At 41.3% G+C, this 24,322-nt stretch overlaps 2 protein-coding genes across 5 annotated transcripts in view; one reads left to right on the forward strand and one right to left on the reverse strand.

The window, feature by feature from the left end:
- RIPOR2 (RHO family interacting cell polarization regulator 2) overlaps positions 1–24,322 on the reverse strand; it is a 210,885-nt gene that overhangs the window by 125,586 nt on the left and 60,977 nt on the right. The window lies entirely within an intron of this gene.
- LOC149748147 (uncharacterized) lies at positions 638–24,209 on the forward strand. Of its 2 annotated transcripts, XM_089918425.1 has the most exons (4): positions 638–1,512; positions 2,039–2,148; positions 15,450–15,584; positions 19,808–24,209. In XM_089918425.1, the coding sequence occupies exons 1-4, from the start codon at positions 1,436–1,438 to the stop codon at positions 19,900–19,902; spliced, it is 417 nt and encodes a 138-aa protein (XP_089774551.1). In that variant the 5' UTR covers positions 638–1,435; the 3' UTR covers positions 19,903–24,209. The 2 variants fall into 2 exon arrangements, 1 of the variants encoding a protein (XP_089774551.1); XR_016394559.1 differs by lacking the exons at positions 15,450–15,584; positions 19,808–24,209 and adding an exon at positions 2,673–7,540 and having other exon boundaries at positions 652–1,512.

Consider the following 24,322-nt stretch of genomic DNA (forward strand, 5'->3'; position numbering starts at 1 on the left):
TAAGTAATGTATTCCCTGAAGTTCTCTAATCTCATTGTGATCAGAGATTTTAGAAGGTTCCTATTAATGGGTGGAATGACACCTGGGCGAGCAGCAGGTGGTCACCAGGTCACCTGCTGGTTTTAGGATGGTTGGGAACACAGCTTTGCCTGTGAGTGAACTTTATCCCACTTCCCAATATGGGGTGGAAGCACAAACATCACACAGGGCCTGATTTGGCTTTTAATGTTCGGAAGGATCTGTGTTGCCTTCCAGGTACTGCAGACCCCTCTGCAGGTACTGCAGAGAGGGACTGACAGATATTGTTTCATGTAAATTAATTAGCTAATCCATGAGTTTTACAGTTAAATAGATGTCTTTACACAATGTTACCTGTCAACTCCTGGAGGAGATATCTTCAAATTTTATTGACAAAGGTAAGACTTCCATAAAAGGATCCCTCAGTGGTGTTTAATAAGGAAATCCAAAGCAAGGTGTTTATAACTATAATAAATGTTTCTCTACCACTTTGCCCCAGGCATCTGCCCCTGTAGTTCTTTTTCCTGGTTCCTCTCCTCTTTTTAACGCCCTAAAAGAAAACTATATAAAAGACTCAGTAGAAACATTAAAAACTGGTATAAGGGAAATTTCATGATAGGGCACGTTATGAAGGTTTGCTGAGAAAAAGTTCAGACCTTCCTTCCTTCTTGCATTTTCTGGATAAGATTTTCACTGGTCCTTAACACAGAGACTACCCTGCTTCAGTAGTAATATTTAGTTCCTTTTTCTTTGTACTCACTGGGATAGATGGCACATGTGAACGGAACTTGTGGTAAAAATAACCTTGCTACAAAAGGACTCCACCCCTGCTTACCTTCCGCTGGATCTACTTGTAAATATGTGGTGAGTGGTAAATGTGGAGTTTCCTGTATTCTGCAGTGTGCATTGCCACACCACTATCTCCAGTGGAATGAGCTAGAATGGAAAATGTATGCCTCTTTTGAAATGTGATGAAGCAACGTTGAATTCAGAAATAGGATGACTACATTTTCTGTACTATATTGCACTCTTTTGCACAATATGAAAGAACACAACATAAGAAACCTAAGAAAGAAGGAAATAGAACAATTGAGGTTGTTGGCTGGGCAGGCTGCAAGGAAAAGAGCGGAATATGAAATACCCCACCTAGCTAACATCCTCTTGTGGGTGTTATTCCTGCCTCCAAGGCTCTGCAACTTTCCCCTCGTCCATTATTCTTTCCCATCATCCATCCATCCATCTGTCCATCTATCCATCCATCCACCCAACATTTGGGCACCCTGCCATTCTAGTTACTGGGAATACAGACATGCTGCAAAAGTTAAAGAACTAGCTTCTGGTGGGGGAGATGATTTGCAGTGTTTGTTGGTTTTCAGAGTGTAGACACTCCCGCCGTGGCTGATTTCAAACTCCCAACATGGATGGCGTCGCTGAACACAAAGCTGGGAGGAGATGCACAGGAACACACCATTATATAGTGTTTCCACCCTCCAGGTACAATAGATGCAAAACCTCAAGTACACAGGTATTAGTTAAATGGCGGTAATTAGGAAGTGATAAGTTTTGAGTACTTACTAAGTTTGTTGTCAGATAATTTATTCAATTTTACATTTATGTAATTTAATTTTAAATAATAGCTGTTTCAACAATCAGCTCACAACACCTCTGAAAATTTAACAATTGGCTCTTGTGAGCAGGCATGAGCTGTCTCCAGCGCAACACTGGACAGAGATAAATAATGTAGGCTGTCTGCTTTACAAAAGTTTTTTGTCTAGAAAGGAAGATGTATACATATGTAAATAATTAGTAGCCCTACAGCTGATGTGATATTGCAGTAGGGGAAAATGCTGGGTATTAGAATTAGTGGGGAAGTACGGTGAGACTCCCAGAATAAAGTTACCTTGAGGAGATGATGTTGACTTGGACTCAACACAAGCACCTAAGAATACACAGAGCAGGACTGGCTTGAACTCAGCATGTGGCCCTTCCTTTCTCAATAATATTTTCTATCTCTACTCAGTGTCTTCAGACCCAAACACCCTGGCACAATTGTTATCCTTGGCAGACTGCTGACTGGGCAGTGGGAAACTCTAACTTTGGAGCCCAAGCTGAGACACCCTAGCAGGGCAGGTGAGTACTGGGGTGAGCAAGGACCCCTCAGTGTAACAAGAGGAGTCACACCTGTTGAACTGTACAGGCCCCGTCTTCAACAGCGACATCTCGTGGCAACAAAATGAACAGCATGAATAGGATTGATGACATTTTCTAATTCCCTCGATTCCTGGCATTGATAGCAAAATTTATGCCCTTTGGAATGAGAAAGTCCATGAGATTTTTTAGACAACTTGGTGGCTGGACAGAACTTCAGGGGTTTCCCCCTAATGTGGCATATGTGGCCTTGAGCAAATAGCAAAAAACAAAATTAAGAGTTGTGACTTTTATATTCTGATTTGCAGAGCAGGTCATAGGTGACATAATCAACCACGTATGTGTATATGTGCTTAGAGAAAAAGATGTTGGCCAAAATGTTAACAAGTGATTCCCTCTGGATGATAATTTCTGCAGGGAGGGTTAATTTTTATATATTTGCTTGTATGGTTTAATAATTTTATCTTTTTTTACCAAAAAATAATGTAAATAATTTTTTGTGGCAGTAAACAATATCTGCTAATTGTGAAAAAGATAAATAACGGGGCTTCCCTGGTGGCGCAGTGGTTGAGAATCCGCCTACCAATGCAGGGGACACGGGTTCGAGCCCTGGTCCAGGAAGATCTCACATGCCACGGAGCAACTAAGTCCATGTGCCACAACTACTGAACCAGCACTCTAGAGCCCGCGAGCCACAACTACTGAGCCCACGTGCCACAACTACTGAAGCCCGCACGCCTAGAGCCCGTGCTCCGCAACAAGAGAAGCCACTGCAATGAGAAGCCGGCGCACTGCAATGAAGAGTAGCCCCCGCTTGCCACAACTAGAGAAAGCCTGCGCGCAGCAACGAAGACCCAACGCAGCCAAAAATAGATTATAAATAAATAAACAAATAAATAAGGTTAAAGATGGAAACTAAAAATACAACCATAACCCCAACAGCTGGAAATAACCACAGTTGGTAATTTGGTATGTGACCTTCTAGACCTTCTCCTATGCATGATGCATTTTCCTTTGTTACCTCTCTTCAGCCTTAGGTTAGTCTGTCTCCATTTCCTGACCAGCACTTCTGAGCACTGCCGGGCAAAACAGCTCACACTATTATTGTGTTTTGTTTTGTTTTAACACAGTAAGCCCTTCATCTCAGCTCACCCATTTTTTTTTAAGATTTATCTCTAATTAGCCCCTTTTCATTCCCCACAACTATTTCAAAGCTTAACCCATTCTTTGTATTACTTCCTATTTCAGAGAGAATATAGACCATCATATGTGACTCTTCAATTCCTTCCCTTCCACCTTTAAATCTGTGCCCATTCCTTCTTCCCTGCTGTGTCAGATGAAAACCTACCTTTTTCCCTGACCAAGGTTCATGCTGTTTCTTTGAAAAAAAAAAAATCACATTTTCTTCCTGGCTTCACAAGTAATCATACCAATATTGAAAAATTTACAAAAATAAGAAAACACAAGGGATAAAATAAAAATCACATGTAACTCAAACACTGAGAGACAATCACTGCTAACATTGTAAATTCTTTGTTTTTTCCATGCATGACTGTATATATCTGTACCTTAAATATTTTTCACACAATGGAAATTATTCTGTAAATACTATTTCATAATCTCCTTTTTCCTCCTATAATAGATGATGAATATTTTTTGCATGACTGCAAATAGTCTCCTACAATGAGATTTTAAAATAATTTTTTAAAGTTACGAATAATTTTTTTTCTTAATTTAAAAGCAGTGCAGGGATTTCCCTGGCGGTCCAGTGGTTAAGACTTCGCCTTCCAAAGCAGGGGGTGCAGGTTCGATCCCTGGTCAGGGAGCTAAGATCCCACATGCCTCGCGGCCAAAAAACCAAAAAACATTTAAAAAACCAAAAGCAATATTGTAACAAATTCAGTAGAGACTTTAAAAAAATAAATAAAAGCAATGCATGCTCATTGTAGAAAAATTAGAAAATATAGTTAAAAGGAGGAAAAACAAAATACCTATAGCCCCACCTCTGAGATGTAACCAGCTGACATAATTTTATATAAAACTACTTTATAAAAATAGGTTCAGTCACTACAAGGATATATTGTACAGCACAGTGAATATAGCCAATACTTTATAATAACTCTAAATGAAGTATAATCTATAAAAATATTGAATCACTAAGTTATACCTATGAAACTAATATAATATTGTAAATCAACTATACTTCAATTAAAAACTACAAGGAAAAAAGTCTCCATCAGGCATCATTCTATAGTATTTGTGATATATGAATATTATCTCATTGAATTCTCATAACACATTGCGTAGTTGGTATTATGATGCTAACTTCCATTTTCTAGATGAGGTAACTGATGCCCAGTGAAGCTCAGTAACCTGTCCAAAGTTACATAACAGTAAGCAGTGAAATTGGGATTTGGATTGAGGCAGTTTGCCTCCAGAGGCTGAACTCTTCACAACTCATCTACAGAGCTCTCAGCTTATAGAGAACATCTTCCCATGTTAACTTTCCGTGATAAATATTACGCTCTGTGTCATGCTTATAGAGATCTACCATACACCAGGATCAAATACTGAGTTTTGTTTCTTCATGGCTCTTTTAAGATTTTCTTTTTCAATTCATGGTTGCATGTGGAATTACTTTTATTCTGTGGGTGAATTCTCACTTCAGCTTTTTCCACATGGTTAGTCAGTTGATCCAAGTCTTATTTCTTGAGTAACCTATCCTTTCTCCACTAATTTAAACTGCTACCATTGTTTTTGCTTCTATCTTCTCTTGCTTTCCTTGGAAACTTGTTTTATTTAGCATCTACTATTTCTCCTGGATCTTGAAAATATGAGCTAGCTTTCAGTTATCTGTAACTGATTGGTTAATTGATTGAAATACTTGTTCATTAATCGATTGACATACTTGTTAATTAATTGGTATATCAATTAATTGATTGATATACTTGTTCATTCAATGATATTTATAGGGAATGCCACAGTAAATAAGATTTTTAAAATCTCTTTTGAGGCGTAAAGTCTAGGGACGTATACAACACTTTTAAAAAACACTTATCTTGCACTTGTAATGTGCTTGGCATTTTTCTTAGTGATTTAGAAATATTATCACTTTGCTGTACAGTAGAAACTAATACAACATTGTAAAGCAACTATACTCCAATAAAAATTAATTTTAAAAAATATTATCTCATTTAATCCAAATAGCAATGCTATATAAAGTAGGTATTTTTATTTATTTATTTATTTAATCTTTTGGCCATGCCGTGCGGCATGTGGGATCTTAGTTCTCCGACTAGGGATCTAACAAGCGCCCCCTGCATTGGTAGCACAGTCTTAACCACTGGACTGCCAGGGAAGTCCCAAGGTAGGTACTCTTTTTATCTCCATTTTTCATATGAAGAAATGAAGCATGGAGAGGTTAAGTAACTTGCCCGAAGTCTTTTAACTGGTAACTGGGGAGTTGGGGGAAGTTAGTAGGCAATTCCCATTTAATGCAATAAATGTTATTTACCATAGGGAAATATAGGGTTCTGTGAAAACTCTTAGCAAGGGCCATGAGGGTCAGGAAAGACTTTTGGAGGGAGTGACATCCAAATGATTCCTAAAGAATGAGGAGTAGGTCGGACATGGACTGGAGAAGGGAACTGTGAGTGGGGAGTCGGGGGAGGGGCAGAAATATTTAAGCTGGAGAGAGTAGTAGTACAAAGGCATAGAAAAGAGAGAATGTTATGTACTAGAAGCTGAAAGAAATGAGGTATGGTTGGGACAAAGGGTGGGGTAGGGTGGGTAGGAGGTGAAAGGTCCTAGAGTTGGAAGGGTCAACAGAAGCCCATCTTCTTATGAGTCTCTTTAATCAGATTTAACTGTAGTCTAAATATCAGAGGAGACAGAGAAGGGTTTTGAGCAGGAGAGAGATTTCTCTAGCTGCTGGGTGGAGGGTGGATGTCAAGAGGGCAAGAGTTGGGCAGAGTAAACTGTTAAAGGGGTTCTTGCAAAAATCTGGGTGAGAAATGATGTTGCCTATAGAGCAGTAGAAATGGGATGGAGAGAAACAAACAGGTGGATTCAGATGTCCCTCTGAAGGGGCTTCATTGGACAGGCGGTGAAAAGAAGGGGATTCAGTGATTACGACCTGGGCCTTGGCTTACCTAGTAAGTCTCCCATATTACCATCTATGGCTTTGGTTAAAATGTGGATAATAAATAGACTAGACCTAATATGCAGAGGAGAAAAGATAACTTGCCTAGAGTCTAATTATAACATTCCCATGATGTCCTCCTTCACCACTCACTAAACCCTTATTAAGGGAGGTCTGCAAAGTTTATAAATATGGCAAATGTTAAGTGCATTATCTCTTGTGGTAGGATTAGGCAAATTAAAAATTTTTTTGCAGCTTTATTGAGATGTATTTCATGTACCATACAATGCACCCATTTAAAGTATTTACTTGAGTGGTTTTTGGTATAGTCAGAGTTGTGCAACCATTACCACAACCTAACTTCAGAACACATTCAATATCTCAAAAAGAAACCCTGTACCGGTAAGTAGTCACTCGCTATTCCAGTTTCCCCACCTCACGCAGCCACAGGCAACCATTTATTTACTTCCTGTAGAACTGGTAGGATTTGTCTATTCTGGACATTTCACATAAATAGTGTCATGTAATAGGCAGTCTTTTGTGGCTTGCTTCTTTCACTTAGCATAATGTCTTCAAGGTCCATTCTCGTTAAAACTTGTAACAGCACTTCATTCCCTTTCACGGTTGAGTAATATTCCCTTGTATGAATATACCACATTTAGTTTATATATTTTATATATTCATTAGTTAATAGACATTTGAGTTTATTCTACCTTTTTGCTATTAAGTTGCTGCCGTCAACACTGCTGTACACCTTTTTGTACAGACATGTATTTTCCAAAGCTGCTGCACCACTTATATTTCTGCCAGCAATGTGTGACGGTTTCAATGTCTCCACCTCTTCTTTAATACTTGCTATTCTCTGTCTTCACATCCTACTGGGTGTGAAGCGGTATCTCTTTGTAGTTTTGGTTTGTATTTCTCTAATGACTAATGATGTTGAACAATTTTTCACATGCTTATTGGGCGTTTGTAGATCTTCTTTGGGTAAACGTCTGCATAAATTCTTGGCCCATTTTTTGAATTGGGTTACTTATCTTTGTAAGTATTCTTTATATACTGTAGACACAAGCCCCTTGTCAGATGTGTGATTTGCAAGTATTTTCTCCCATTCTATGGGTTGTGTTTTCTTGATGGTGTCCTTTGTTACACAAAATTTTAAATATTGATGTAATTCAATTTATTCATTTGTCTGTTACTTGTGCTTTATAAGAAACCACTGCCTAACCCAGAGTCATGAAGATTTGGTCCTATGCTTTCTTCCGGGAATTTTATACTTTTAGGTCTTATATTTAGGCAAAGGTCCATTTTGAGTTAGTTTTTGTATATTGTGTAAGGAAGAGGTCCAGCTTCTTTCTCTTGCATGTGGATATTCAGCACCATTTGTTGAAAAATTCCCCATCTGAATTGTCTTGGCATGCATAATTTAACTTTTATTCTTTATACTTTCCTTTCTTTCCCAAAATTACCGAAAGACAGAAAGAAAGAACATTAAATCCACATTTTTTCCCCTTTTTTAAATGGAAGAAGCAGTAGATCATTAAAAACAGCATATGCACCAAACATTTCATTTGAGCTGGGTTTAGCTGGGGATCTTTTCTGACACCACCAGATCAAGCCCTCCTTTTGTCCTTTGCTCACTGTGAAAATAGCCAGTCTCCTCTCAAGTCCTACTGTTTTAGAGTTTGTGAGAGCAGACCTATTTTGTGAATTTTAGCTGTACAAGTAAAGTGAAGGTCCTTAGAAATAGCTAATAATTTTCTTAAGGATGTTACGTATCAGTTACATGGGAGAAGTTACTCTTGTGCTGGGGCAGGAAATAAATGTAGTTTAGCTGCAAGAGCTATTTGATTATAATGCTGATTTTAAAAATCTTTTCGAGGTTTATGGAGAAGTACGTAGTGTTTGGTATTTATTATTTATTTCCTGGGGCTGCCGTAGCAAAGTACTACAAACTGGGTGTCTTAAACAACAAAAATTGATTCTCTCACAGTTCTGGAGGCTAGAAGTCTGAAATCAAGGTGTCAGCAGGACGGGTTCCTTTTGAGGGCTCTGAGGAGACTCTGTTCCATGCTTCTTCCCAGCTTCTGGTGACTCCTGTCAATCCTTGGCCCTCCCTGGCTTGCAGATACATCATTCCAATCTTTGTCTCTGTCTTCACATGGCATTTTCTCCCTGTGTCTCTGTATCTTCTTATAAAGATATGGATTACAGGCCCACCCTACTCCAGTATAACCTCGTTTTAATTTAATTAATCACATTTATAATAACCCTATTTCCAAATATGGTTACAATCTGAGGTACTCTGTGCTAGGACTTCAATATACCTTTTTAGGGGGACAAAATCCAACCCCTAACAGGTGGCCTTGGAGATAATTTAATTAATATACTGTTCTGATTCATTCCAGAATTTTCTCAGAGCAAACTCTAGGCTGCCATGACAGGTCCTAGGAGGATCCACTCAGGAGAAGTGGTAATGGGGGAATGGTCATATGAAAGTGGGATGGATTGCTCTAATAGACTGCTGGCTTTTCTCCCTGGGAGGGTGGCCTCACTCTTGGCTGACCATGGAAGTAATGGTTAAGCCTGATGGGTGAAGACAGATGGAGGCTGTTGTGGGAGCTTCTCTTGTGGGGAGGGACACACATTAGAGAAGTGTCTCTGTCCTCATCCCTCCCTCAATCAGCCTTCTCAGTGGAGGAACAGTGACTTAGCTGACTGGTGAACTTGGAAGATGGCTCTGAGCAGGCTCCAACCACCCCCTTTCTCTCCTCTTTGGAGCCAGCTGCTTGCACATTCTCTGTTCTTCCACACACTAAATTGTCCTAGGGCAATGCCCCATGGGGGAGGCCAGCGGTTGTCCAGTGCTGCTTATGACTGGGTAGCTAAGTCTGCCTAATTCGGGAGGCTGGGGAGGTCAGGATTAGCCCATCACTTGGCCAAGAGATCTAAGCCACACCCTCCAACCTGGCCTTTATCTACATTGGAAATCTGTCTGCATTTCCTGTAATACAGGTGTTATTTTGATTTTCTTCTGCCTACCTCCTGCAAATAGTTCCAAGTTCAGACAAAAAAGAAAAAAAAAGATGCCTCTCTAGGTTTCCTTGAACCTCCAGAAAAGGATGCGATTAGCTCATTTTCAGATACTCCCTCTATCCTAAGTACCAGATGTGACAGACAGAAGGGAAAGATATGGAGGATGCCTCTTATTAACTTCCATCTCCCAAACCCCGCCTCTTTTCCCAGTCATGAGCGAGGAGCAGGGTGTGCTGCAGTAAGAGGGGCAGAGGTGAGAATAAGAGGATGCTTTGTCCATTTCTAGCCGCTTTTGTGTCCGTTTATCAAACATTTAAGGAGAGTCTGCTCTGGGCAAGGCGCCATCCTACTCCCCACCGGGAACACAAAGAACCGTAAGGCAAACAAAGTCTATGCTCAACGGATTTACAGTCTTGTTGGGGAAACAAGGCACATAAAAAAGACAAGTTACAAAACAAGACGGGATGTGGTCAGTGCCAGCAAGTTTTATAGACAGTTAAAGAGCCATGAAAATTCAGAGGAGGAGAAGAACACTGTGGAACACTTTGAACAGATAAAATATTGGGGGGATACTTGTAGGAGAAGAGAGTATTCCGGGCCAGGGGAATTGTGTATGAAAAGTTAGAATGTTCAAGATATTTTAGTAAGCAATTCAAGCAACATTTAAGGAGTCCCTGCTGTGTGAAAACCAGGGAATGAGGTGGATACAGTGTAACGGGGTTGTCAAGAAGGTGGGCTCTGAGGCCAGATTTGTAGACTGGAATTCCAGCTTGGATGCATCGGGGAGATCTAGGGCAAGCCATTAAACTCTGCAAGCCTCAGTTTCCCCATCTACGTGCTGGGTGCTGAGGATATGACAGTAAGTAACGAAAGTCCCTATTTATTATTTGTGCTTACTGTATGGCACGGGTGCTATTCTAAGAACTTTATAGGTGTTAACTTATTTAATCCACAGAATAACCCAGGGAGGTGGGTGCTTTTATTAGCTACGTTTTACAAATGCAGAAAGTGTGGTCTAGAGAAGCTAATTACCTTGCTCTAGGTCTTACAGCTCACAAAGGGCAGAGGCAGGATGCCCACCCAGGCAGTCTGGTGCCAGAACCCATGCTCTTAACCCATTGTGCCAGCTGGCCTTTGAGGTGGAGGGCTCACAGAGGGGATATGATGGCAGTGGGATATGCGATTGCATAGTGTGTAATGACCATGAGCACCAGAGTAAGGGAAATAAGAATATCTCGCAACTGGAATTCTTTTCCATTTACTGGTTTGCTTCTTTTTTTTTTTTTCTTTATTTTTGCGGTACGTGGGCCTCTCACTGTTGTGGCCTCTCCCGCTGCGGAGCACAGGCTCCAGACGCGCAGGCCCAGCGGCCATGGCTCACGGGCCCAGCCGCTCCGTGGCATGTGGGATCTTCCCGGACCAGGTCACGAACCCGTGTCCCCTGCATCGGCAGGCGGACTCTCAACCACTGTGCCACCAGGGAAGCCCACTGCTTTGCTTCTTGAATGAGTTGTTTTGGACTTATAATTATAGGTTCCATGTGGCCATTGAAAGCCTCGCAGGAGAGATAAGTAAAAACTATTTTAAGATTGTTCTTCCTGTGACATAAATTATGGTTTGGCGAGGAGAGAGTTTGGTGGTAGTGGGCACTAATTAGAAGGGATGATAAGGTCTGGACCTAGGGCAGGGGCTGTAGAAATGAAAAATAAGGAGCCGACTTGAATGATACTAAAAGGGAGACTATTAGCTCCATTTAACAATGCTTAATATACTAGTCTATCATAGTATTTAATGCCATGGATATACAGGGCTGTGGTTTTTAAAGGACTCTGCAATCACTAATTAATTAATCCATTCAAAGTGCTGAGAGGAGAGGCACAGTTAATCGTTAAAAGGAGTCAGTTGAGGGCTTCCCTGGTGGTGCAGTGGTTAAGAATCTGCCTGCCAATGCAAGGGACACTGGTTCGAGCCCTGGTCTGGGAAGATCCCACATGCGGTGGAGCAACTAAGTCCATGCGCCACAACTACTAAGCCTGTGCTCTAGAGCCCGACGTGCCACAACTACTGAAGCCCGCGCGCCTAGAGCCCGTGCTCTGCAACAAGAGAAGCCACTGCAATGAGAAGCCCGCGCACCGCAACCAAGAGTAGCCCCCGCTCGCCACACCTAGAGAAAGCCTGCACACAGCAACGAAGACCCAACACAGCCAAAAATAAATAAATAAAATTAAAAAAAAAAAAGGAGGCAGTTGATCTCAAGGATGGATACCTTTCTTTCATAGTTCATCTTTTTATTTGGTTTTCATGGTATTATATATTGCCTGGGAGAGGTGGGAGAAAAGAGACTTCATGTTTGTTTACTGCGGTAGGTTTTGAGGCTGCTTAAAGAATAGCATTTGAAAAAGGGTAATAGAGCTAAAACAGGATATTGTAGATGGGTGTATGTAAAAAGGTAATATGAATCTTCTGGCCATGTTAGTTCTATGAAAACCTCACAATTTACAGAATGAAGGATATCTGCTAATCTTCAAGAGCGATATCAGAAAGTCAAATAGCTGCATTTGCTTGGGGTCTTAGGATTCAGTGGTCTGGAAATGGAAGAATGACTCACAATACCTTTGTTCTGATCAAGGCCAGGTGGGAGAGAATTTGAGCTCCAAATTCCACTGGGGCAGGATTATCTAGTCCTCCGACATTTAACCTTTTCCTTGGTTGGCTACGGAGGCCCCAGCAGAGGATGCTGGTGTTTTTCACCCTCTTTCCAGACTTCTATCACACAGATTGATAACTAGCAAATTCTCACGTTTTTTCCCTTCCTCTTCTCAGTTTCAAGGTTTGACAGAGTTCCTAAGGTTCCCCGGTAGGGCTGATGGTGGAGACGGGATGAGGGAGCTGGTTTATACCCAGTTCACTCTTATATTGAAAGTGAGTCCTTTGCGATCCTAGCTTTGAATGGGGTGGAGTTGGGTAAGGGAAGATCTCCTACCAAACCTTAGGCTGGCCTGGGTTTTGCCTGCTGTGTGAATATATTTTTTCCAAAGACAATTTTTTCAATTATGAGATTATGGGAGATTTATCTTCCTTTTTATATGTTTTTAATTTTAAAACTTAATAAAAATATTAAAACAAAATGCTAAAATAAATAAAATCTTTGCTTTAAAAATGCTTTTTAAAAAACCAACATTAAGGAGAGAAAGATGGTTACATAGCTAACTAATTTACTATTTAGTAAACAGCAATAAGTGTGGCAGAGCTGAAGAGTTCCAGAGGATGTGAAACCATTTTTTTGGGTGAATGTTTCTTTAAAGAAGAAGGGAAAACCTGAAGTCTGAAGTCCTCTACAGGAAGGAAAAGAGGAAGAAGAAGTCATAAGGAAAAGGGAGTGGCAGTAGAATTCTAGTACAGCAGAGTGAGCTTAGCTTAGCTACCTATCAAGGAAAATTGTGTATTAGTTTCCGACGGCTGCCGTAACAAATTACCACCAACTTAGTGGCTTAAAACAACACAAGTTTGTTATTTTGCACTTCTGGTCAGAAGTCTGAAATGGATCTCATTGGTCTGAAATCAAGTTGTCACATTCCTTCTGGAAGCTCTAGGGGAGAATCAGTTTCCTTGCCTTTTCCAGCTTCTAGGGGCTGCCTGCATTCCCTGGCTCATGGCCTCCTTCCATCTTCAAAGCCAGAAGTGGTGGCTGATTGAGTCTTTCCCACACTGCACAACTCTAATGCCAACCCCTCTGCATCCCTCTTCCACTTTTAAAAACCATTTATGATGACATTGAGCCTAACAGGATATTTCAGGATAATCTCCTCATGTCAGGGTCAGCGGATTAATATTCTTAATTCTATTTGCAATTGTAATTCCCCCTTACCATGTAATGAAACATATTCACAGGTTTCATGGGTTAGGACATGAACATCTTTGGGGGACCATTATTCTGGCTACCTTAGAGGGAGAAGTCTTTAGGTCATTTGGTCCAATTCAGATGGGAAATTCTTTTACAAATTATCTGCAGATCAATGATATTTAAAGAATGTTTTATTGTGAAATAAAACAAGAAAAATATGCAAAACAAATATATAGCTAATGAATTATTATAAGGCAAATGCTACTGTAACTTCTGCCTAGGTCTAGAAGTTAAACTGTGACAGCCACTGCCAAAACCCCTCCATGTGCCCCATCCCTACCATAGTCAGTAACCTTCAAAATTACTCATCCCATGGTAGACACAATTCTGGATAAAAGAATTTTCCTCTGTCCTGCAAGAGTTTCAAGCCCTAGAAATTGTACAATCTCCAATTATCACAACTGAGTAAACTGGATACTTCGAAATTTTTACAAAATCAACTGCAGCATGAAACAAAATGATTGCCTCATGTAGAGAAATAGAATGGGATTAGGTGAAAAGCACAGAAAGGAATGTATAATCTTTCTTCTTCCTCCTTTGGCTCTGGAACAATTTCTTCCCTTTAGCTATGGAGAAGAAAGAGAGCCTGTGAAACCATGCTTCCCACCTGAAGTTCTCTTTGCTTTAAACGTGATGCTCAAGATCTCAACCTGGGACCTCAGAGGCATCAATCAGCACATAAAATCAGATGGACAGATTGCCATCAAGCTCTCTATAGGACCCACGCTAAGGCATCCTGCAAAGCTCCTTATGTAATGGTAACAATAATAATATAATTAAGGCATACATGTAATTGACTGAATGATTCTTTCTGGGAATAAAACATTCAGTGGGGCAATTTCTTGGGGGAGTGGGAGTATTTTTCATACTTCAGCTACTGAAGTAAGTCACCACTGGGGAAATCACAAAGCAGATATTTCATCATCGTTATATACAACCTGCATGGAGTTTTATTGAGTCTCATCATTGTTATTAATATGCTATTAAGTTTAGCAAATTACCTAACCCCAGCCCCAAATGTTTTGTTCAATACTGTGTCTTTGACCCTGTATCGGACAGCTGGGATGCCATGTGCTGGGGCCCTGCCGAGCTGGGAAGTTATACATTTGATGATGATGAAATTGGACTTGATTGATTTAATCGCTGTAGTCACTGGCATTGTGCAGATATGCAACCGGGAGGTTTTCATTCCAACAAGCATGCACGATGAAGTCACGTTACACGCGAGGCTCATCTCTGCATTTATTTCTGTCTAAATGGGAAGGAGGATGGAGAACAAGGCATGATCCAGGGTACAGCACTGCCGGGCGAACCCACATTATGCAGCCAGGGAAAGACGAGTTCAAGTAACAAGCTTGATGAAGTCATTGCACTGTACCTGGCTCCCTCTGGACTTGGGATGCAAAGAATACCTTATTAAATATAAGCTTATGCCATTATCCCTCAAGGAGGATTAAAGGGCAGAGTATCTGGCACATGGTAGGAGCTCCCTAGATACTAGTTCCTTTCTCCATGACAAGTCCTTCAGGGGGGTCTAGGGGTGGAGCTACTCCAGACCATCACCCTCCCTTGTAACTACCTGTTACCCTAAATACCCTGGAGGGAGATCGGCTGGAGGAGAGTGAGTGCTTTCCTCCCTCCTGGCTCTACAGATGATTCAAGTTACTGACCGAAGGAGTGGCTCCCCACTGAGAAGTGGTACAAAATTATGGGAGCTAGTCAGTCTTCGGGGAAGGCTTTGAAGAAAGCCAGCAAAGCCTAAGCCATTCTCATCATTATCAAATCTCAGAACTCTGGCTGGGAAAGGAGCACGCTGCAGCTTGGGAAATCAGCTCATTTTCACAGCGTTCTGGGGGTGTGATTTGGAAGGAGGCTGCGTGTGGGAGTGTGGAAGTGGGCGCCAAGAAGAGAGAAGGATGCGGGGGGAATCCTTGGTCTAAGATATTGTCCAAGTGCAGAATAAAGGACAAAGACATATTGTCCACTGCCACCATGCACAGAATCACAGTGCAGTGGAGGGAAGGAGGACGTTGAAGACCATCTGCTCCAACCCCTTCATTTTGCTGCTGAGGGACTGAGACCTGGCAAGAGTGATCAGGATCACACAGCTGATGGGAAGTCAAGTGGTCCCTGTAATGCAGGACACCCGATGAGTCTTCTTTTATTTATTTCTTTTCTTTTATTTATTTTTTGGCCTCACAGCGCAGCACGTGGGAATCTTAGTTCCCCGACCAGGGATTGAACACGTGCCCCCTGCAGTCCTGCAGCGGAAGCTTGGAGTCCTAACCACTGGACCGCCAGAGAATTCCCCCGACGTGTCTTGTGCACATTTCTCAGGTGACTCGCTGAACTTACAAATCTGTTTGTAACATATAACTGGCCCCTCTTCTAACTGGCATAAAGCTTCCATCAGGACAAGAGTTTACTGCATGAATTAAAGAATATATTAGTTGTTTTCCTGTGAGATAATATGCAACCTAATTCAATCCTCAAAATAGCTCCGTACAGTAGGTATTTTCATTATTTTCTTCTGTGGATGAGAAGGTTGAGAATTAAGAGAAATTACATGATTTACAGATTAAGTGGCTGGGCCTTGAGTTGGAGCCCAGGTCCTCAGAGCCCCCCTGAGCCACATGTCTCAGCTGCGAGACCCCAGTCCCGCCACATGCAGTGAACTTTCATACATCACACCTTGACCCCCATGCATCAAAGTTGACTTCAACTGCCTTTCCTATATCAAGGATTCATATTCAGAAATCAAGCAGTAGCTCAAGGATTTGAGCTATTGCTGCCACCGAGAGGGAAGGCGAGCCCTCTCTTGCCTGGGGGGAGCATCTTTGGGGTATTTTCAGTGTCTGCTCCCAATGCTGTCACTCCCTGCTGAGTGGAAGCACCTTCTATACCCAGCCTCCAGCCAGAGGACCCGAGGATTAGAATCTCAGTCCGTAACAAATCCTTGTGCTTGCCTCTGTATCAGTGGTTCTCAGCTGGGCAACTGTGCTCCCCCAGTGTCTGGAGACATTTTTCATGGTCAAAAATAGGGGTTGGGGAATGGGAGGTTGCTACCAGCATTTATTAAGTAGAGGGCAGGGATGCTGCTAAACAATCAGGACTAGGGTGAGGCAAGTGAGGCACCTAGGATGCACGATTTAAGGAGGCACTTACTCTCAGAGTCATGCAAATGCCAAACCTCTACATGTAGGTCCCTGAGAGCAAGTGCCTCCTTAAATTGCATGCCCTAGATGCCCCACTTGCCTCACTCCAGCCCCTGGCCTGCTCTAAATAGCCTACAATGCACAAGGCAGCCTCCAACAACACAGAGTTATCCAGCCCAACCTGTCATAGTGCCCAGGGTAAGAAACCCCATACAACATCATGATATCAGTTGCCTGAACAATACTAAAAGGGCTACACCTTTCAGAGACTGTGCCTTTGACTCCTGGCTGCTCCTGCAGGTGACCAGTTTAATCAGCTCATTGCTTTTCCTTCTCTTCTCATTACCTTCAACCACTTTCCCATCATTAGACAAGTTGTATAAGTCGCTTGTGAAAAAGAACCTAGGTGTTCCAGGGCAATGGCTCTCAAATTTTAGCTTGCATCAGAATCACCTGGAGCTTGTTCAACCACAGCCCTCTGGGCCCCCCCAATGTCTCTAATTCAGTAAATCTGGGGTAGGGCCTGGAAATGCATTTTGTACATGCTCCCAGATGATGCTGTTACTGCTGGTCCAGGAACCACAATTTTCGAGAACCACTATTCGAGGGCCTGGCTATGTAAAGAGTGGCCCAGGGACCTGGGAGTATCTGATCACCTGGGAGAAATGCAGAATCTCGGGCCCTCCCTTGCTGAGCCACTGTGGGTAAGAATCTGAATTTGCCAGTTAACAGATCCCCAGGTGATTCATGTGCACATTAAACTTTGAGGAGCTGGCCTCAGAATCAGTGGTTCTCCATTCCGGTTGCACATTAGAATAACCAGAGGAAGCTCTTTGACTTACTGAGTTGAAGAACCTTTATTCACTATTTTTCCTGGGAAGGGCAGTTTTATGAGTCACTGGGTGGGTGGGGGGAGAGACCCCAAGCACACACTTGAATTGCCAAGGTGCCCACTAAGCTACCAGGTTGCAGTCCAAAATGGATGGGCCCTGGACCAGCGCCAGGATGGATTTCACTGACAAGGCTCTCTGGGATCGGCCCTGCTCTGCTCTCCAACTTCACCCCCTTCCACTCTCTCTCCTACGTGCTCAGCCAGGCATCCAGCTACTGGCCCTCCCCCTATTTCTGTTCTTCCAACCTGCTGAGCTCACACATCTCAGGACATTCCTACTTGATGCGTCCCCTCCTGGAGGAACTTTCCCAGAGTCCCCTCCCTCCAAGAGTGGCTACCTGGGGCTTCCCTGGTGGCGCAGTGGTTGAGAGTCCGCCTGCCAATGCAGGGACGCAGGTTCGTGCCCCCGTCCGGGAAGATCCCACATGCCGCGGAGCGGCTGGGCCCGTGAGCCATGGCCGCTGAGCCTACGCGTCCGGAGCCTGTGCTCCGCAATGGGAGAGGCCACAACAGTGAGAGGCCCGTGTACCGCAAAAAAAAAAAAAAGAGTGGCTACCTGTTCCACTCTTTCTATCCCACTGGCCTTTCTGATCTTCTTCAAGGACTCAGTACTCTTACTAAGTGAAATTATCTATTGATTTACGTGCCTCTTCCACCAAAGCAAGAAGGAACTGCTCCACATAGTAGATGCTCAATAAATATTCGTCACATAAACAAAATAAATTAGTTTGGGGATAGTTTTAAGGCTGAGAGTTCAAATGTCTTTTATAAGAGAGGCAAGAGATCTTTGAAGTTCCTGGGTAGGAAGTTTGAGAAAAGAAGAGAGCTGAGGGGTCAGAGCACTGCATGGAAGGTGCAGGGAAAATAGGGGGCATAACGAAAAGGCCCTATTGTCGGGAGAGCAGAAGGAACCATGAAAAACAGAAACACCTAATTCGGTTGTTTACCTTGTGAGGGATGTTTACCTTGTATTGGAAACCCCTATTCCTTCTCTCCTACAAAGTCTTCAGTCAAGTCTACATCACCCAGTAATAACGTTGAGGGTAGAGGATCATTTAGGGGAAACTCAAAATGCTTCTGAGTTCTGTATACTCGTTGGCACAGGGCTGAAAATGGAAGGGACAGGTTTCAGGAAGCAAGAGCAAGACTGAGGAGGGCTAGTAACTGGGTTACTTTTCAGATACAAAGTCCTGCTCTTTCTCCCATGCCAGGTAAGCTAGACCTCTTTGGGGAGGAGCCCAAGAATGTGTTTAACTTAAAGTTATACTGGTAATCTGTGGGGAAGCACAGGTCTCTCAGGTTGTAGCTCCCAGGCCCACATAAACACCATCCCAGATGAAAGCAGAGCTGCTCTGATGGAGGGGTCAGATGACACCGGGGAGGGCACCCTTCATCTCCTGAAGCAGCTATGGAACCTTTAGGGCTCTGTGGTTTGAAAACTGAGCTGGATGGAGCCACGGAAGCCACGCTTGCCAGGTGTGCAGATCAGGACGTTGGAAGGCGGTGACTCCACTGGCTCAAGAGTGCTAGCCTTCCGAGCCACAGGAGACAATACGGTGAATCGCCTAAGAGCTTGGCCTTTAAATACAGCAGATATGGGTGTGACTTTCAACAAGTTAACCACGCCAAGTCGCAAATTCTTCAACTATTAAATGGGGATAGTAACTGTGCCTACCCCATAGGGTATTTGTGAGATTCAAATGGAAAAATGACCATAGAACTTTTGACATATTATTATTTTAAATATTATTATTATCATTAATTATCTGTACTTGATGAAACCAAATTCAGCAAAATGACATTTAACAGGGTAAAAACAAAATCCTATATTTGAATCCTACAAAGATATGCAGAAACACAGAGATGGAGTTCGTTAGCCGTTCACGTAGGAAAAAAGACACATAGGTATTTTTGTTGCCAGTGAAACTCAGTGTAAAAGCCAACCATATGACAGGAACAACAGGAAAAGAGCACATAAACTGCATAATTTAGAAAATTTCTGTCTTACCTGCCCCTGGTCAGTTCACCCCTCCCATGCTGAGAGTCACACTCTCATAGGGAAATAACAAAATTGGACTTTGCAGAGGAGGTTGGTGAAGGCTCTATACACGAACCATAGTGTCTGAGGACAGCTGAGGATTTATGATATTTACCTCGAAGAAGAGAAATCTCAGAGGAGGGTAATAGGATAGAGGTTTTCAGATATCTGAGCAGGACTCAGGGATGTAATAATGACTCAAAGGTAGAACTAGATGCTGGAAGCTTCAGAGAGGTAGATTTAAGTTCAATATAATGAAGAACTTTCTAGGAACAAAGTTGTTTGTCCAGTGATACAATGAACTGCCTGAGAGGTAATAAATTCCCTGTCATTGGCCGTGTGCATGACTTGGTGAGGTGTATTACAGAAGGAACTCATGGGGGCTTAGGCTGGGTAATTTTTAAAAGCCCTTTCAACCTTGAAAACTGTTTTACTAATGAATTTTGAAATGCTGAGTAATGACTTTATTTTACAGGTAGAGACAAGGACAGGATCTCTTTACTGAAAACGTCTGTTAATGTGAAGCCTGGACCAGTACTCATGCTGGAAGTGGGCTTGCTCAACTGCTGAGGGACATAGGCATTTTCCAGCTCTTTTGACTGTCTTAAAGTACAAATTTGAGAATAAGTAATGGAAAGAGAGGGTGGAAGAAAAGAAGAAAGGAAGAGAAAGAAGAGAGAGGGAGGTATCTGTCAAAATATATTCATCTGATCAGAATAGACATTTCTTCAAATAAGATATTTAAATAGCCTATTAGCACATGAAAAAATGCTCAACATCATTATTCATCAGAAAATGAAAATTGAAACTACAGTGAGATACCACTTCACCCCCACTAGGATGGCTATGTCAAAAAGATAATAACAAGTGTTGAATAGGATGTGGAGAAACTGGAACCCATACATTGCTGGTGGGAATGTAAAATGGTGCTGCAGCTTTGGAAAACAGTTCGGCAGCTCCTCAAAAGTTACTGTAAGAGCCAGCAATTCTTTTCCTAGGTATATAATATACCCAAGAGAAATAAAAACATATGTCCATGAAAAGACTTGTACTTGAACGTTCATAATAGCATTATTAATAATAGCCAAAAAATGAAAACAACTCAAATGTCCATCAACTGATGAATGGATAAGCATAATGTGGTTATTCGTGTAGCGCAAGAATATTCAACAATGAAAATAGTGAACACTGATACATGCTACAGCATGGATGAACTTTCAAAACATTATACTAAGTGAAAGAAGCCAATCATAAAAGACTACATATTGCAAGAATTTATTGATGAAATATCCAGAATAAGCCAGTCTATAGAGATAAAAAGTAGATTGGTGGTTGCCAGGGGCTGGGGAGAAGGGGAAATAGGTAGTGACTACTAACAGTATGGGGTTTCTTTTTGGGGTGATAAAAATACTCTAAAAATTGATTGTGGTGATGGTTGTACAACCCTGAATATACTAAAACCATTAAATTGTGCACTTTAAGTTGGTGAATCATATGGAATGTGAATTATATCTCAATAAAGCTGTTATATATATATATATACACATATTATATATATAATGTGTGTATACATATATATATATCCATTTCAAAATTCTACCAAACTACTAACTTTTAACTGTAATAGTCCACCTAAACGTAAAGCACTTAGAAATATTTACACCAAGTATAACAAAGAATGGGAAATATCCTTTAATAAAGAACTCTTCCAAATAAAATAAATATATATAAAGAAAAAGATGAATAGCACAGTAAAAAACTGCATAAGGACGCAGTATTTAAGAGAAGTACAGATGGATAGTAAACCCAGAAAAGCATCAAACTCATGAACAGCTAAAGAAATGCCAACGGAAGTGCTCATTGGTCCAGTGTTTTTGGATAGCAAATTGGAAACATGCTAAGAGAATCTCGAAAATACTCATCCCCGTTGACAGTTTTACATTTAGAGTATAATAAGGAAACAAAGAATATATATAAACATACTACTATGGCATAATTTATAATGGAAAAAATTGCTACGCACCAAATGTATGACAATAAGAAAATAGTTACATATATCATGGTGCATCCATATGTTGAAATACCATGCAACCATTTAAATTACGTTTTTGAAGAAGAATATATTATACCAGAAAATGCTTACAATTTTAAGAAAAAGGAAAAAACCCACTGCAAATAGAGTATGATAATTTTGTGGGAAATAAGCCACACATATAGAAAAAATACACCAAAGCATGGAATGGATACTAATGTTTTCTATTTTTTGCTTGAAACTTTTCTGATCATTCTAAAAGGTCTACACTGAACATGTATTCCTTTTTTTGTATTTCTTTTGAATTATAATAAAGATAAACATTTAATTTAAAACAAAGAAATATGGAACATGAGGTGAACCACTTTAATCCTCATTTAAGAGCAAGGTCTTAATGGAACATTAGAGGTAATTGAGAGCAAATTATTATCTCCAAAAATAAAGCACTGTAGTTTCACATTTTATTGTTCAAATATTAGAAGACTCAGGGGAATGATATGTAATAAATACCTTTTAGTTTTGATGAAAATCTTGATGATGGAAGGAAACAATGAGCTCCAGCCACTGACACGTCAGTGGTGGGAGGGTAACTACTGCTCCTGTTGAAAGGCTGCCCTGATTTTTTGATGGTTTCTGGAAACATCTTGCTCTTTGAAAGCCTAATTATTCAGCATGAATATGTTTTGAGAACTAAAGTCATCAGCATCTCAAAAAAAGTTAGAAGTGTTTATTCAACTGCATCTAAAGCTGTATAAACCACAGTGGGTTTTGGGTTACCAGCTTGAATGTCAGTCAAAACTCCATTGACATATGGTGAGTCAGGGCTGCCTGTTTATTTTGAAATAAACTCATGAAGGAAATGCAGCATTCAGCCTATGAAGCTATGAGAGTTAAAGCTTCCCTACAACAGCCAGAGCGAGGTTTTGATATCTCATTAGGATAAGCAAGAAAGTTCTTTAAGGTGAAAAATGCTTTAAAAACAACTGTATTGCCCAAATATGAATCTAGTGTGAATGAGTCTTTTCCCTTCTACATTCTAAATTTCATAGACTTTCCAAATGAATACATAGATACATAAATAACATATATATAAAAGCACCAGGCTAGCTTATTGCAGTTTCAGAACTATTCTTGTTAAGTTGAAGGTCACCACTTGTATGTATAGCTTTAGGTGCATCCCTTAACTTCTCTGAGCCTGAATTTCCTTGTTTTCAATACGAGGATGACTTTAAATTTTAAAATTATATAATTCACTGAAACCACCACTTTTATTCATACACACACACACACACACCCCTCACATGAATCTATAAATACATAACATTTTAAATGACTAGTTTAGAATCAGTCTTATTAATACCAAAGATCTTCTCTGAAGATAAAAGCCTATTGATTCAACCAGTCGCCATGAAAAAAATGCCCCCTTTCCTCCCTAACTTCCAAGTATCTTCTCATACCAGACAGCACAGTGTCTGCAATTCCACTTTCAGAGATTTATTATTTAGGAGTAAGTTTGTTGTCACTAATGCTGCACGGTGAATGAAGGCTAGGAGCATGTGCTCAGGGTTCAAATCCTAAATTCTACTTCATTGTATGACCTTGGGCAGGCTGTTTAATCATTCATTCTTCAGTGTTCTCATTCATAAAATGGGGTGAATATTAGTACCTTTCTCAGAGGGTTATCATAAGAATTATGTCGGGGCTTCCCTGGTGGCGCAGTGGTTGAGAGTCCGCCTGCCGATGCAGGGGATGCGGGTTCGTGCCCCGGTCCGGGAGGATCCCACATGCCGCGGAGCAGCTGGGCCCGTGAGCCACGGCCGCTGAGCCTGCGCGTCCGGATCCTGTGCTCCGCAACGGGAGAGGCCACAACAGTGAGAGGCCCGCGTACCGCAAAAAAAAAAAAAAAAAAAGAATTATGTCATAAGAATTATGACACATATAAATTCTCAATAGATGCTTATTATTTCTTCTGGTGGGAGAATTTCAGAGCAAAGTGAGCATCTCAAGGAAAGATGCAAAAAGCCCCCAGGATGGAAATGGTGATGAAATAAAGCTGACATTACTTCACATGCTGGATACATTTGCTTGGGCCTGAAGTACACCCTACTGAGACTGATATATTTTGGAGTAAAGGTTTAATATGCTTTTCTCTATTTCATGAACTAGTTCCTTCCCATCTACAACTCTTTTTTATAATTGGCCTTTCAACATTTTCTATTGCTCCTTATGGAATAATTAAAAACAATGGGCTTAATTTTCCTCTTTCATCTGTTGTGCATCTTATCTATGGGCTACACAGAGCCCCTCTCTGCTCCATTCTCACTGGGTCTACACCTGGATGAACCAAGGACCATGGAAGGAACCTGAATGGTGAGCTAGTTATTTGCAAAGATATATGTATTTTGCTGGTTTCTTGGCCCTAACATTCTTTTGCTTGTTTTTAAAAGTCACACTGTACACCTACTGTCCTATGGGAGGGACCGTGCCCTCTTCCAAGTCATCCCTAAGCCATATTAGCAAGTCCACACCACCAGGCATAAATGTGTTTTCTGCAAAATTGAACGCAGAGAGCTTCCCACTATGAAAATATCCTGATGAGATTAATGTGAATTGGATCTTATTCTTCTTTGTGTAACCAACTATCTGGTGTTAAAAAAAAAAAAAAGACTTGTAGGTTGATGGGAAGCCACCAGTTCTGCTTTGCTGGGAAAGGGAAAGGCCAGTTCTCAAGACTTCCTCTACACCATGTTGGGACCCAGAACCAAAGAAATGGTCCATCTGTCATCCACATGACTAGTTGTTCTTGTTGTTTTAATAAATTTATTTATTTATTTATTTTTGGCTGCATTGGGTCTTCATTGCTGTGCACGGGCTTTCTATAGTTGTGGCGAGCGGGGGCTACTCTTCCCTGCGGTGCGCGGGCTTCTCATTGCGGTGGCTTGTCTTTGTTGCGGAGCA

The sequence above is a fragment of the Delphinapterus leucas genome, chromosome 10 (genome assembly GCF_059928025.1).
Source record: "Delphinapterus leucas isolate spDelLeu-1000000601 "Yukka" chromosome 10, BTC_Dleu_Yukka2, whole genome shotgun sequence".
Lineage (NCBI taxonomy): Eukaryota > Metazoa > Chordata > Mammalia > Artiodactyla > Monodontidae > Delphinapterus > Delphinapterus leucas.

Excerpts from the sequence above, each read along its gene's own strand:
- LOC149748147 (XM_089918425.1), top strand. The coding sequence starts at position 1,436 with ATGGATGGCGTCGCTGAACACAAAGCTGGGAGGAGATGCACAGGAACA. Across the intron at positions 1,513-2,038 it reads ATAGTGTTTCCACCCTCCAG|TGTCTTCAGACCCAAACACC; the intron begins GTACAATAGATG and ends ATCTCTACTCAG. Across the intron at positions 2,149-15,449 it reads GAGACACCCTAGCAGGGCAG|CGCAGCACGTGGGAATCTTA; the intron begins GTGAGTACTGGG and ends TTGGCCTCACAG.